At 36.6% G+C, this 14,409-nt stretch overlaps 1 protein-coding gene across 14 annotated transcripts in view; it reads left to right on the top strand.

Moving 5' to 3' along the window:
- The window catches only part of DMD (dystrophin), a 1,566,296-nt gene that overhangs the window by 1,044,784 nt on the left and 507,103 nt on the right, over positions 1 to 14,409 (top strand). For all 14 annotated transcript variants that reach the window (XR_011853162.1, XR_011853161.1, XM_072135922.1 and 11 more), the window contains one exon: positions 388 to 614. Coding sequence is in view for 12 of the 14 variants with exons in the window: in XM_072135922.1 (XP_071992023.1) it covers positions 388 to 614 (227 nt within the window). In the remaining 2 variants the exon portion in view is untranslated. The remainder of the gene's footprint in view (positions 1 to 387; positions 615 to 14,409) is intronic.

Raw genomic sequence — 14,409 nt, 5'->3', positions numbered from 1 at the left:
ACTTTTTCCCCACTGCAAAGCCCTCACACAAAGTGGGTGTGTCGAGTCAGGGAGTAGGGGGTGTTAAGATCCTTCCCTGCATTGGCGCATTTGCTATAGCTTAATCATTGCTTTAATTATTGGGATATACGAACATGCACCCAGTAGTGCAAAGTACTGTAATGCAAATGTGTAATGCCAATTTAAAAGCAACTTAGTACCATGAAAATGTAGTACAACCTGATAGTTTTGTGTAAAATGATTAAGTAAAACTTGTAATTGTAAGAGGACTTAAAACTTGAATTGTAAAAGGAAGACTTTTCTAGTGCATTTATGTGTAAAACAACTGTATAAAAAGTACATTTGAGTTGAGGCCAAAACTCACCTGGCAATGTTTCTTTTCTGTAGGCCTGGCTCCAACTGCTGCTGTGGTAACTCAGACCCTCGTATCAACAGGAACAAGTACAGCAGATATGCCATCTTCACTTCTCCTTGAGGTGCCGGCTCTAGCCGAATTCAGCAAGACCTGTGCTGAGCTAAAGGATTGGCTAACTCTATTAGACCGTGTAATAAAAGCGCAGATTGTGACCGTCGGAGATGTGGAAGAAATCAATGAAATGATTATTAAACAAAAGGTAGGAGACTTGTTCTTGAATTTTTTACATAGTTACATAGTTTACACTGGGAAAAAAAGACACATTTCCATCAAGTTCAACCAAGAAAGGGAAGAGATTGGATGAAGGGATGTAAAGGAAACAATTCTATATAACATAATTGTTATTATTATTTAGATGTAAAAAGGCATTTAGGCCCTTCTTGAAGTTCTCTGCTGTCCCTAATGTGACCAGCGCCTGAGGCAGGCTATTCCAAAGATTGAATAGTAAAAAATCCCTGTTGCCTCTGGTGATTGAACCCTGATTTCTCCAGAGATAGTGCCCCCTCGTCTTTTGATTTTGTTTAACCTGAAATAATTTTCCACCATATTTTTTCTGTGAACCATTCATATAATTATATAAATCAATTATGTCCTCTCTTAGCTGTCTCTTTTCAAGACTAAATAAATTTATAGGTTTAAATCTATCCTCATACCCTCCATACATACCCCTTATTATTTTGGTGGCTCTCCAGCTCCAGGGCATCCCTTTTATGGACCGGTGCCAGAACTGTACAGCATATTCCAGGTGAGGCCGAACCAATGCCTTGTACAGTGGTAATATTACATCCCTATCACAAGAGTCCATACAACTTTTGGTACATTACAAGATCTTGCTGGCTATTCAGGCAGCTGATTGATATTATATTTCAATTGTTTGTATATTCAGTATAACTACTCATAGGAAGAGAATGGTTAAATTTAATTGACAAGGTAAAAAAGTGTCACTCCCATAGAAACATATGGAATATGCTTGCAATATGCAATAACTGGTAGACTTTTTAAGGTCTAAAATATATCCTTGAAATTGATTTATAAAATATAGCATATATGTTACCTGGGGACTTCTAACCTTTTAAAAGCTTTGTAATTATTTATGCCAATTTCCTATTCACTTCAGGTATGTGAAATACCTATATCTACAGTATGACGCCACAAGAACTTAAGTATATTTATGTATTTTAGATAAATAATGCTGATATATCTAAAGTACAAAATAAAATATCTGAAAGAAACAACTGCAGCAGCCTTGGCACAACTGGGAATATTGGAATCATAAATACAGAATCCATAACTTTGCACATCTCTGCATTACAACTGGGTGCGCTTTGCTTGCACATTGAGCACAACTCAACAGTTCATAAATGTTTTATTGTGTGGGAAAAACTGTGCGCTTCTCGCAGCTTGTCAGAACAATTACCAGAACCAACTGATGGTAAACTGCAATGTTTTTACATTCCTTAAAATTCTCAGGTTTTACTAGAAAGTTCCAAAATCAGTTTTGTTCAGGGTCAAAGTACTCTCTCTGTAGAGTTTAACACAAAGTTGCAAGTTGCGAATAAATCCATACTAAAAAACTACTAGATCTGGATGCAGAATTTTAGCAGTAGTTTATGCTATTTAGTACTCTAATTATTACTTCATTTCAACATTTCCTTTTTCATTGCACCTGGAAAATGCAATCCAGTCTTAGGGCAGCTTGCTATAGAGCAAGAGCTGCTCTTTGTAGAAAAAAAGATACACTATCAGTATTTTATAGATTTTTATTTTAACTGTCGTCAAGATCAGCTGCTGCATCTTAAAATGCCCCACTTTTAACAACCTTAAGAACATACTCCAGTGTCTTCCATCCCACTCATATAGCTTTATCCCTTCACAACCCTGCCGCTCTTATCTGAGGGTACAGCCTACTCCTACTTTCACTGTTATTTTCAGAACTTGTAATGCATGATGGAGGGGCCACACCTAACCCATGAGACACCATCCACTTACCTGCAAAGTTCCACCCTTCATGGTGCAGCTGAGAGTAAGGATTTCTCAAGGATTTTATAACACCTTGTACTGCATAGCACACAGCAATAGAAGTGCCCACAGGACATCTACTGTATATTGCTGATCATACAGCAGGAGTAGAGGAAGGCAGAATGGTGGATGTCCTATAATTCGGCCCTGTTTGTATTGTGAGCTTATTTCTTTTTATAAGTATAGAAATCAGTGGGGCCGTTCTGTACTACTTCCTGCAGAACCATTTAAATGAACAGATTTGGCACTAGTTAACATGACATGAGATGTAACATCCTTTGTATTACATGAGTTCCCATGCCTGGCTAATGAGTTAAGCCAGTTTTGTTAACCGATGCCATATCTACACGCAGTATCTATTTTAAATACTCTCACTTCCAGTTTAACAGTAAAGTATTTTTTAAGAAGAACAACAAACATCCATTGACTATGCAGTTTTTTTTATAAAATGCTCATTTCTACCATTGAAAAAGTATTTAGTGGTGTAATTGTATTGCACTGCTACTTTTCTGACCATTCACTGCTTGGCACCATCCGTCTGGTGGAGTAGCAAAAGAATACAGACAGATGTGATGGCAAGTTCAGGAGCTTCATTATTTGGAAAAGCACATGTAATCTTCTTTCATTTCCAAGTGTTACATTTTCCTCTGCCAAAGAAAGATCAAAAGACTTAAGGATGGGTTCATTGAATCATAAGCTTATGATTTCTAACTCTGCAATATTACAAACTTTAAGTTTAGGTGTTGAGGTTCATTAACCTCAGAATGAAAGCTTTTATGACTGCAACAATGAATATGAAGTGTTATTACATTTTGAGATTATTCAAGTAGTTTTAAAATATAATTTTCTTTCTATAAAGCATATGTTGTATTTTTAAGTTTATTGTAACTCATGTTGGGGATGGTTTACATGAAGCATATAATGCTGCCATTATTACGTTTATGAAAGATGTTCTGAAATTTTAGGAATGTATCAAATATTTCATGTTCTTCAAAAATAAAATTGCAGCGAAAATTTATTTAAATTGCTTTACAGGACAGCTGTCATCAGGTCTCTGTCACTAATTCTGTCACCACTACCTGTTGGGGCAGCTCACAAGTATTCCATTCCAACCTTTTTCAGCTAATCCATTCAATAATCATTCTTAAATAAACTTTTTTTTATTATGTAAATAAATCCTGGCACATGGAGAGACAAAGTGATGTCACCCCTGTAATCAATGTCAGTGTATAATGTAGAGTAAAGCATAGCTAGTGTCTGTGCTTTATCTGCTGACATGTGTATTGCTATACTTATGTGTGTGACACAGACATCAGCTACACAAGAACCTTACATGATGTGTTCTTCTATACACAAGTACTTGACATGCTATGTTTTCCTATACACATGTACCTGACATGCTATGTTCTGCTATACACATGTGAGACAGCTAAACAAGTTCATGAAATTCTCTTTTCTCCTATACACACTAGAGAGAAACAGACATCAGCCACACCAGTGCCTGACATGCTCTGTTCTCCTATACACATGTGAGAGACACAGACATCAGCTACACAAGTACCTGGCATGCTCTGTTCTCCTATACACATGTGAGAGACACAGACATCAGCTACACAAGTACCTGACATGTTCTGTTATACACACGTGAGAGACACAGACATCAGCTACACAAGTAACTGACATGTTCTGCTATACACATGTGAGAGACACAGACATCAGCTACACAAGTACCTGACATGTTCTGCTATAAACATGTGAGAGACACAGACATCAGCTACACAAGTAACTGACATGTCCTGTTCTCCTACACACATGTGAGAGACACAGACATCAGCTACACAAGTACCTGACATGTTCTTTTCTCCTATACACATGTGAGAGACATAGACATAAGCTACACAAGTATCTGACATGTTGTGTGCTTCTATACACATGGCAGAGACAAAGACATCAGCTACACAATTGCCGACATGTTCTGTTCTTCTATACACAAGTGAGAGACATAGATATCAACTACACAAGTGCCTGATATTCCCTCTTCTCCTATTTTCAGTTATTTAGTCACAATTTTATTAAATAAGAACATGTATAATTCACTATCCTGTTAACAATGAGTCTTAACTTACTAAAATCATGATGACACTTTTGGTGTTCTATCTTATGTTGCAAGAGGTAAAAAGTTATTGAAGACTTCTTGGATAGTTCAAGTTTTTTTTTCATCCTGTTCTTTCGTCCTGTCCTAATCTTTTATGACCCACCCCTCAGTAATAGAAGCTATGTGTAATGAGGTCATGTTCTAATGAGACACTCTACTTAATCTTATTCAATTTGTTGTAATTTCTTACCCTTTTGCATGGTACAAGAGCTGGCATTCAGCTGATAGTCCATAGTGAAAACAACCCTTAGAGAAGGTTGCATACATTGTTCAAAACTTATTGCATTCTAATTATTTTCAATAAATTTTAAAGAATTTTCAAAAACTGCCACACACCATGAAATATTAAATATTCATCTCTAAAGCTGCTAATGAGACAATTTAAAATCACTTCTAATTTTTTCAATGACTAAATCCTTTGTTCTAAACTGCAGTTTTAGGGCTTTAGTTTTAGCTGCTTCTTTTCTTTCCTTTTACTGAAACTTTAACATTTTGATTAAGTTAAAAGTTGCCCTCCTTGGTACACCAGAAAAAAATGAACACCAGGAGCTTTATTATGTAAGATAATATTTCTCAGTAATTAGAATTAATGTGTTTGTGCATTTACAACAAACACTCCCAAAGAGCTTTACAATTAAGCAGCCTAGAGTAAAAGTAATGATGTTACTTATTGTTTCCAAAGACATTAATCATTACAAATGTAAAGAAATTCTCTGGGTTATTCTTGATAGCTCCTTTACAGTCTTGGTGCATTTAATATTATATACAAATGGTTAACACCGGCTCAAAAAGGAATAAGGTAACAGAGATCTATGGAGAGGGGAGGAGAAAGGAGAGTGATAGAGAGAGAAAAGAAAGAAGAAGAACTTCAGCTAATCACATAATAAAAGGTTCCATTTTAATGAGGTGCAGCTGAGTGTTCTGGCCTGTCTATATTTGTGTTCTAATGAAGATAGAAAATTAGGAATATGGCTCCTACTTCAATCAGAACACAGGGCAGTAAAAAGAAAAGATTGAAAAGGTGGCAGCGATTCTTGTAAAATAATCTTCATAATTAATTTCATCTTTAAAATTGTTGAACAGTACAGGGGAAATGGTAAGCAGTCGGAGCTTGTTCCAGGGCCGAATCATTTTGCGCTAGTCCTAGCACTTCCTTGCCTCAATGGCAAGATGAAGAACTAGAACTAGTGCAAAACTATTCGTCCCTAGAATGAGCTCTGACTGCTTACCATCTCCCCTGTACTGTCCAACAATTTTAAAGATGAAATGAATAAAGAAGATTATTTTAAAAGAATCAGTGAGTGCCAACATTTCTTTTTTTTATATGTGTTGACCATTTTAGAATTCCATGCACAGACTTTTCAAATGAGTTAGAGCACCACCAATGAGGAGAGCAAAAGACGAGTCACTTCTCCTAATGAGTAAGGCGATTCACTTGGATAAGCACACACTCCATGAACAGTTCCACCAAATAATGCCCATTCATATACTTATTTACCCTAAAAGAAAAGGTTCAGTATTTTTAAAGGGTTTTATTAATACAACCAAAAGGAGTGGCCGGATGCTACAATTTCATGTATTTAGTTAGATCTGGAAATTAATTTTGATCAGTGTTCTTTTACATTTACATAGAAAACTCTTATTGATGTTACTCTGGAACCTGGTACCAATTTCCTTACTTTTCTGACAAACCCTAGGTAACGGACAGCCTAACTTTCTTTTTTTTCATGGACTTTACAAAAATGGTGTGCGTTTCCAAAGTCACTGAAACCCTTCAGCAGCAGTTTAAACAGATGACGGCCAAATAGGTGGCCGCATCAGCTATAGCAAGAGAAGTTGGCCGTTCCAAGTCAGAAACTTGTAGAATTTTGCATTACAAACTCATTCAAGCCAAGAAGGCTGGTGGCCCCTGAAAGGCTAATCCAAGAGAGGACAGGATAATGCAGAGAATCACAATGGGTAATTGTTTCAATGTTGCGGCTGGAATAGCTCACCAGTTCAACACTGAACAAGATTGGGATATGTTTCATCATTAAGTGTCTCTATGTTTAAGAGCATTTGGACTGAAAGCCCACTCTGCAGTGGCCAAACCTTTTACTATCATCAAATGGCTAGACTCACCTTTGCTGTGTAGACAGAAGAGAAGTGGTCCACAGTTCATGTTAGTGATGAAAGCAAGTTTCATTTATTTGGGTCTGATGGGAAACATTATGTTAATGGGAAGACTGAACCCACAGTTTGTAAAGAAGTCAGTGAAAGGTGGTGGAGAAGCATTATGGTATGGGGAATGTTTTCTAAAGCCTGAGTTGGACCTCTCATAAAGTTACATGGCAGAGGGAATGACAAAGTATATCATAACCTGCTCCAACAACACATGTTACCTTCCTTACATTCTTCACTCAATCAGCCACCAATTTTATGCAAGACAATACCCCTGTTACACAGCAAAATGGGTAAAGCATTTCCTCTAAACAGAAAACATTTTAAAAAACAATGAAATGGACAGCTCGGAGTCCTGATCTAAACTTAAAAGAAAACCTCTGAAAAATCCTTGGTGACAAAATAGTCACAGAACTGTGGAAGAGATAAGAAGAAGAGTGGACCAAAATTACAAAAGAGCAGTATGAAAGACTAGTGATATCCTGTGGCCACAGAAGCCTAAGCATTTCCTTCCGGTGACTATTGTAACGGTCATAAGATTGAATTATTATCTTTCTCTGTACTCTATGTACTCTAATTATGATCATAAATTTTTTTCCAAAAGGAAGGTTTTATGTTGATATACCTTGGTTACTTTGCAAAACACTGTTCTAGAGGTATGGTGTACTCCTTTCAAAAAATCCATCAAATGTTGATCTATGGCGATTACATTATTTCAGAAAAAATTAAGTGACCATATATTCTCTAATTTTGATCTCTAGTGCATATATCTAGGGATTGTGAAAGAGAGAGAGAGAGAGAGAGAGAGAGAGAGGGAGTATGTTCCTTTAGTTTCCTTAGTGAATATAAGTAAATGCAGTATGCTATATGCAGTATTTTTTTCATTAACCTAAACTTTAAATAAAGTGCCAGAGCTTACTAATTTAACTCTATTTGTATCATAATTAATAAAATGTTATACACATAGTCAATTAGCTGATTGACCTGTGCTGAGTCATCTTTGCACAGTTGTAAAACATGTTCCTAGAAAATTCGGCATTTTTAATTTATGCCTTCATCCAGTCTTACATCATTTGACAACTGACTCAAACTCCTAATAACTACAAGATGAATAATTTATTAAGGGCTAAAAATAGTTTGTATAATAGTGAGGTTATCCCACATCTCCACTTAGAAACTATAACAACAGGGCATCAATTGTAAAATGCTATGGAATTTAGAAACATCTGAAATTTCCTTGTTGCTAGACAACAGTCTTCCAACGTGTATTGTTGCTATGGCTATAGCTGGGATTAGTTCAGCCACTGCAGAACTAGAAACGAAAAAAATCTCAATTGTACAATTATTCAACAATGTAAAGTTTTTTCACAAACATTAAATTGAATTCCCCATGGATCTTAAAATCATCAGTACATTTTTATTAATATACAGGCAGTCCCCAGGTTACATACAAGATAGGGTCCGGAGGTTTGTTCTTAAGTTGAATTTGTATGTAAGTCGAAACTGTATATTTTATAATTTTGGATCTGGACAAAAAAAAAATTGGGCCAATTGGAGTTTAAACATTTTTTTGCTGTAATGGGACCAAGGATTATCAATAAAGCTTCATTACAGACTCCTTACAGCTGATCATTGCAGTCTGGGTCTATAGTAAAGCATTCATAAAGCTTCACCAGAGGTCAGAGGGGTCTGTCTGTAACTATGGGTTGTCTGTAAGTCCTTAAGTAGGGGACCGCCTGTATAGGGTTTTTTTCTGTATCTTATTTTAAAAAAATTGCAGTTTGTCTCTTAATTTAATGGAAATCACATTATTAACTATTAATGGAGCTGGGTAGATCTCAGTAGCGTGAATAGAAATATATGCGTATCAGGAGCTCTGCTCCTTTAGTTTACTTTAATTAACTTTATTATTACTCCAAGGAAGTGCAAGTGCTTTGAGGAGGGGTCGTCACCATACCCCCTTTAGGCTCCATGGCCTCTGGCTATTACAAGCCCCCCCCCCCCCCCCAAAAGCATTTGTGACCCACCTCCCTGCTCATTTGCCACTCTGGCTTGACTCTGTCTCCTAAAAATGTTGTGGCTGCCCGGAGTGTTATCTCTGTGCTGTAGCAAGATTTCCATTAGAAGGAGAAGTGATTTGAGAGAAGATGTTCTTTAGGGGTTTATAAGAGTCAGAGCACCTGCAGCATGGGGGAGCTCTGGTGATGCCCCCCAAAGCACATGTAATTCATTTGAAGTTAAAAATATTTTTACTAACCTAAAGGAGCTCCTAATAAACATATATTTCTATTCATGCTGCTAGGATCAACCCAGCAGTGTTATTATCTAACCCCTTAACGCTCTGCGCCGTAGCTCTACGGCGCAGAGGTATAAGGGATGTATGAAGAGGGCTCATCGCTGAGTCCTCTTCATACAGAGGTGGGGGTTGTTGCATATTGCAGCAAACCACCACCGCTAATAACCGCAGTCGGTGCTTGCACCGATCACGGCTATTAACCCTTTCAGCGACTTTGCCGGCGGCGTTTAAAAGACGGCGGCGCGCGGGTGCCGCGCCCCCGAACGTCATCGGGGGGCGGCGATCAGTTGCCATGGTAGCCTCGGGTCTTCGTTTGACCCGAGACTATCTGGCATCTGCAGATTCGTTACAATGAGCCAGTGGCTCATTGTAATGAATGTGCTGCAAAAATGCCATATATTGCAATACAGAAGTATTGCAGAATATGGTAGGACCGATCTGACTATCTAGGGTTAATGTACCCTAGATGGTCTAAAAAATAGTGAAAAAAATATAAAACAAAAGTTTAAAAAATAAAAAAAATTTATAAAATATTAAAAGTTCAAATCACCCCCCTTTCCCTAGAACGGATATAAAACATAATAAACAGTAAAAATCACAAACGTATTAGGTATCGCCGCGTCCCAAAATGCCCGATCTATCTAAATATAAAAACGGTTACAGGCGGCGGTGACCTCCGAGGCGGAAAATGGCGCCCAAATGTCCAAAATGCGACTTTTACACCTTTTTACATAACATAAAAAATGAAATAAAAAATGATCAAAATGTCGCACAGACCTCAAAATGGTAGCAATGAAAACAACGCATCATTTCGCAAAAAATGACCCCTCACACATCTCCGTGCACCAAAGTATGAAAAAGTTATTAGCGTCAGAAGACGGCAAAAAAAAATGTTTTCTTTTTTGTACACATTCGTTTAATTTTTGAAAATGTATTAAAACATAATAAAACCTATATAAATTTGGTATCACTGCGATCGCACCAAACCAAAGAATAAAGTAGGCGTGTTATTTGGAGCAAAGAGTGAAAGTCGTAAAAACTGAGCCCACAAGAACGTGCATTTTTTTTTTCAATTTTTCCACATTTGGAATTTTTTTTCAGCTTTGCAGTAAACGGCATGTTAAAATAAATAACATCACGGGAAAGTAAAATTTGTTACGCACAAAATAAGCCCTCACACAGGTCTGTACACGTAAAAATGAAAAAGTTATGGATTTTTGAAGTTGGAGAGCGAGAAATGAGCCGAAAAACCCTGCGTCCTTAAGGGGTTAAAAATGAAGAAATCGGACAATATATTTTCTTTATGATGTGGCTGACATTAAACATGATTTAATAATTTCAGTTCTTGCCTAAATATTTGAATAGCTGAATTGTTTTCTTGTGATAAATCACTACTCAAGGTAGATTTATTATTGTAGTGACTAGTGAAGTTGGGTGACAAGATCAATGCTTTGGTAAGTCTGTGGTCAACATTATCTTGATTCTAAGACTTGGAAATATTCCTCAGCCTCTTCTGTTCATTTTTTTATTTTTCCACCCAGCCATTGTTAGGAGGATCCTTTTCACAGGATCCGTTTCACAGGAGTATATTGAAATAATTTTCTTGTAGGTACTGGTTTAAAAAAGAAAGAATTGGAATATTAATAACTATCAAAATAGCAATCAAAAGCCTAAAGTTACACCATTATTTTTACAGTGACTCAGTTCAAATGTAAAGAAAACACAAGAAAAGTATAGTATTAGAAATGACTGTTAGTAGGACTAATAGTTTATCCTATATATTGATTTGTAGAGAATGGAACTATATAAAGAATTAATATTAAGCTTATCCTAATCTCATATATAAGACAAATCATATGTATGGTGAGAGGTACATAAATAGCACTGTCTAAATATATAAAACTAGGTCATTCCATTTAAAGTACATAGAGATGCATGAATAAATACTGAATGCCACTGTGTTCCCCTTTCTGTACTTTGGGTTCTATTTATAAGCATACTGTATGCAGAGCAAACAAATGTTTTGTTAAGCCTCAAAACATGTAGTATGTATTTTTAGCTATGGTTTAGATTATGCAATAATGCCCTCGGTGAGAGATCATATTTGACAAGATATTTGAGTTGTCATTTTTTGGAAATGAAATTTCAGGAAAACAAGTGACCTTCTCCACACTGAATAAAACATAGTCCATGTGTTTAATGGTAGCCAAGATGCACATGCAATTACAAGGCACAGTATTGCTATCTACATGTTAAAAAGTTGTGTAAGATATTTGATGACTTCACATAAAAAAGTGTATAGATGGCAAAAAAGGGAGTTTTTCTAAACCTTTAATTTGATTTCCATGAGTAAACTTTGACAGCATCACCTTCAGAATTTCAGCTTTAACCTCTAGGGACAAAAAGAAGACCGTGACAGTGACCCAAATGTCCCACTCACAGCCCATGACTATTTTATTTCAAATTAAAGTTTAAAGAGGTATATAGAGTAGGTATTTCCCTTTTCTCTTTGTTTTTTTATATTTTTTGTATTTAACTTTATATAAATATAGGGAAAGTTATAAGAGCTTTCATAGTGGACTCCCAATTAGCAAGGATGAGTCCCATTTTACAATGTGTCCCCATGATGGCACCACCTGGAGATATCTCAAATTAGTATAATTACCACAGATGGACTACTGCTTGTCCAAACCAAAACTACTAAGATGAGTCTAGAATGTATTACAACAATTTTATGATTGCAGGGATATTGCAAGTTGCAGCTTTGCATCTTTTATCTGAAGTGTTTCCCCGGTTTCCCTGCCAAGATGAGGCTATGGCCTGGGTAAATTGCAATTTTAATGTACATTGAATTTTATGGCCAAATGGCTCATAACACAAACATGATGGTCTCAACCCATGTAGCAATTAAAGTTTTTTTAAAGACTTTAAAGAGGTTTAATCTTTCCTTCCATGACTAGACAATTCCAGATTTTTAAGTACAGTCTGCCTGACATCTGGGGCTTAAAATTGCTTCCCCTTTCCTGATTCTGTGTTACTACAAAAATATATTAAAGTTTAAGAATCCTCAATCACTCTCAGTCCTCTAGATGTAATGATATCAATGAGGAATATAGTTGTAAGCAATTTGAAGCTTAAAAGCTTCTCCGCAGTTTTCTTTTTCCTTTGAAACTAGAAATTAAAGGGATGAAAATGCTGCTTTTTCCCATCAGTTGCTTTTTCTAATATATTATCTGGGGATGGACCAAATACACTTTTCCCAGTAAATTTTAAAGCAAATAGCTATATTTTAGGCTTTCATCCATAAAGGCCATTTAAAAGTATTAAACCATCTCTAGTTGCAAGCCAATCCCCATTGCTGCTATGAGCATAGGGATGGACTCATTATATATTCTCTAGGGCTTTTGTTCTGTAATTGGTTTCCAAGTTTGTTAATCTAGATATACCTGGAGCAGGCCACCGAGCTGCCTGCCACTTGAATTTTTAGAATGTTTATGGGTGCTTTGGGATTTCTTACCCAATGCATCTGCCATCCTGCCAATCGGATGTAATCTAACAATTAATATTCAAAATAAGCACAGTCTTTCTAGCAGTGTTTGCTATCTGTTCAATGACCTTTGGAATCATGTTATAGATTTCAGAATCATTTCTATCCAAAAATCATAATCGGTTTCAGAATTTCTCTTATATTCCCAATCCTTTTTTCTGGTACTTGTCATTCCTCCAAAACCATCTTTTTAACTTTAAAATAAATGTGAAAACCCATTTTGTTTTTGGGGCACAATTCTACAAACATTTCATCCTACATAGTGCGAGGAGCCTGAACCTCTTCTATTTTAAAAGTACATATCACAGCTTTCAGTACATGGCGTTCATACACACTAGTACTTTTCCGATCTGCAGAAACCATATAGACTCAGGTCCTGTTGACGTTATGGGAAACGACGATCAAAAACAAGATGGCAGCAATTAAGTGGTTTACACTTGTGATTAGTGCTAGCAACGGTCATTTGGTGTTAGTGGTGGGTGTTTGCTGCAATATGTAGCAAATCTCACATCTGTAAGTGTGAGGCCTCTTCATACATGCTTAACAGCTTCATGCCGTAATAGTATGGCATGGAGCGTTAAGAGATGAAAGAAAATCTGCCATCAAAATCCATCATGTTAAACCAGGGACACTTACTGAGAGATCCAGGCACTGTGATGACTGTGGGATTGCTCTTTAATATTTATTATTCATGGCTTATTTTTTCCAAAAATATTTCAAGATTCCCACAGTCACAGTGCCTGGATATATGAGTAAGTGTCCCTTACTGTTGGCATCTACTCACCGATGCCGGCATACATCTACATAAAGCTTGACACATTGGCAAAAACTTTTAAAAATATGCTAATTAGCCTGAGGATTATAATTATACATGCTTCAAGTGGTAGATTTCCTTTAAGGAATAGTACAAATTTGGCATAGATTTTTAGTAGCATAAATAAGACAGTTGTGAGATTTCTTGACAGTCTTTGGATCACCTTTATCATACAATTAAAAGAGTTCAGCCAATAAAAACAATAAATCTAGATACATACATTTTTTTTACCACCTCCTCCATGGATTGCTCACTGTGCTCACTCACTGAGTGTCCAAAGTGAAGAATGTCATATTGTCTTTATAAGAAAAAAGTTTTGTACTGTGTTAGCAAATTGAAGAAATTCATGTTTCTTTTGATAGGTCAAATAACATACATTTTTAAGATTGTGATAGCTTTTAATGACTAACTGAAATATAAGATGTTACAAACAGGCTTTCAGGATTGCTAAGATTCCTTCTTCAGGTATGATTTTACAGGCTTTTTGAAGAGACAAAAATTGTATATACTCTTTTCATTTACCACCAAGAACAAATGTGGTGCAACACTTTGTCCATTCTATCAGAGGATGAACAAAAGAAAGCATAGGTGTTCTGTGATTTACCCCTCAAAAGATAGGATGGTAATTTGTAGCTGAGGCAAGATGGCCATAAGACCCAGTGGTGTGTAACTGGTAAGACAGTATCCAGCCCAAAATAAGCTCAGGTGACCACTGGTTTAAAACAGAAGACTAGGATCCCAAAATTTCTTTCTCTTCAGGTAGATCCACAGGATTCCTTGATGGAGAGATTCCTCAGCCCAAATATATTAGTAGATTAACCCCCTAACGATTTGCGCCGTAGCTCTACGGCGCAGAGGTGTAGGGAATGTATGAAGAGGGCTCACGGGCTGAGTCCTCTTCATACAGAGGTGGGGGTTGTTGCATACTGCAGCAAACCCCCACTGCTATTAACCCTTTGATTGCCGCTGGCAAAGTCACATTGTACACATTCGTTTAATTTTT

The sequence above is a fragment of the Engystomops pustulosus genome, chromosome 2 (assembly GCF_040894005.1).
Source record: "Engystomops pustulosus chromosome 2, aEngPut4.maternal, whole genome shotgun sequence".
Classification (NCBI taxonomy): Eukaryota; Metazoa; Chordata; class Amphibia; order Anura; family Leptodactylidae; genus Engystomops; species Engystomops pustulosus.
Note: the sequence above shows the minus strand (reverse complement) of the source record. Positions and strands in the feature narration are given on the sequence as shown.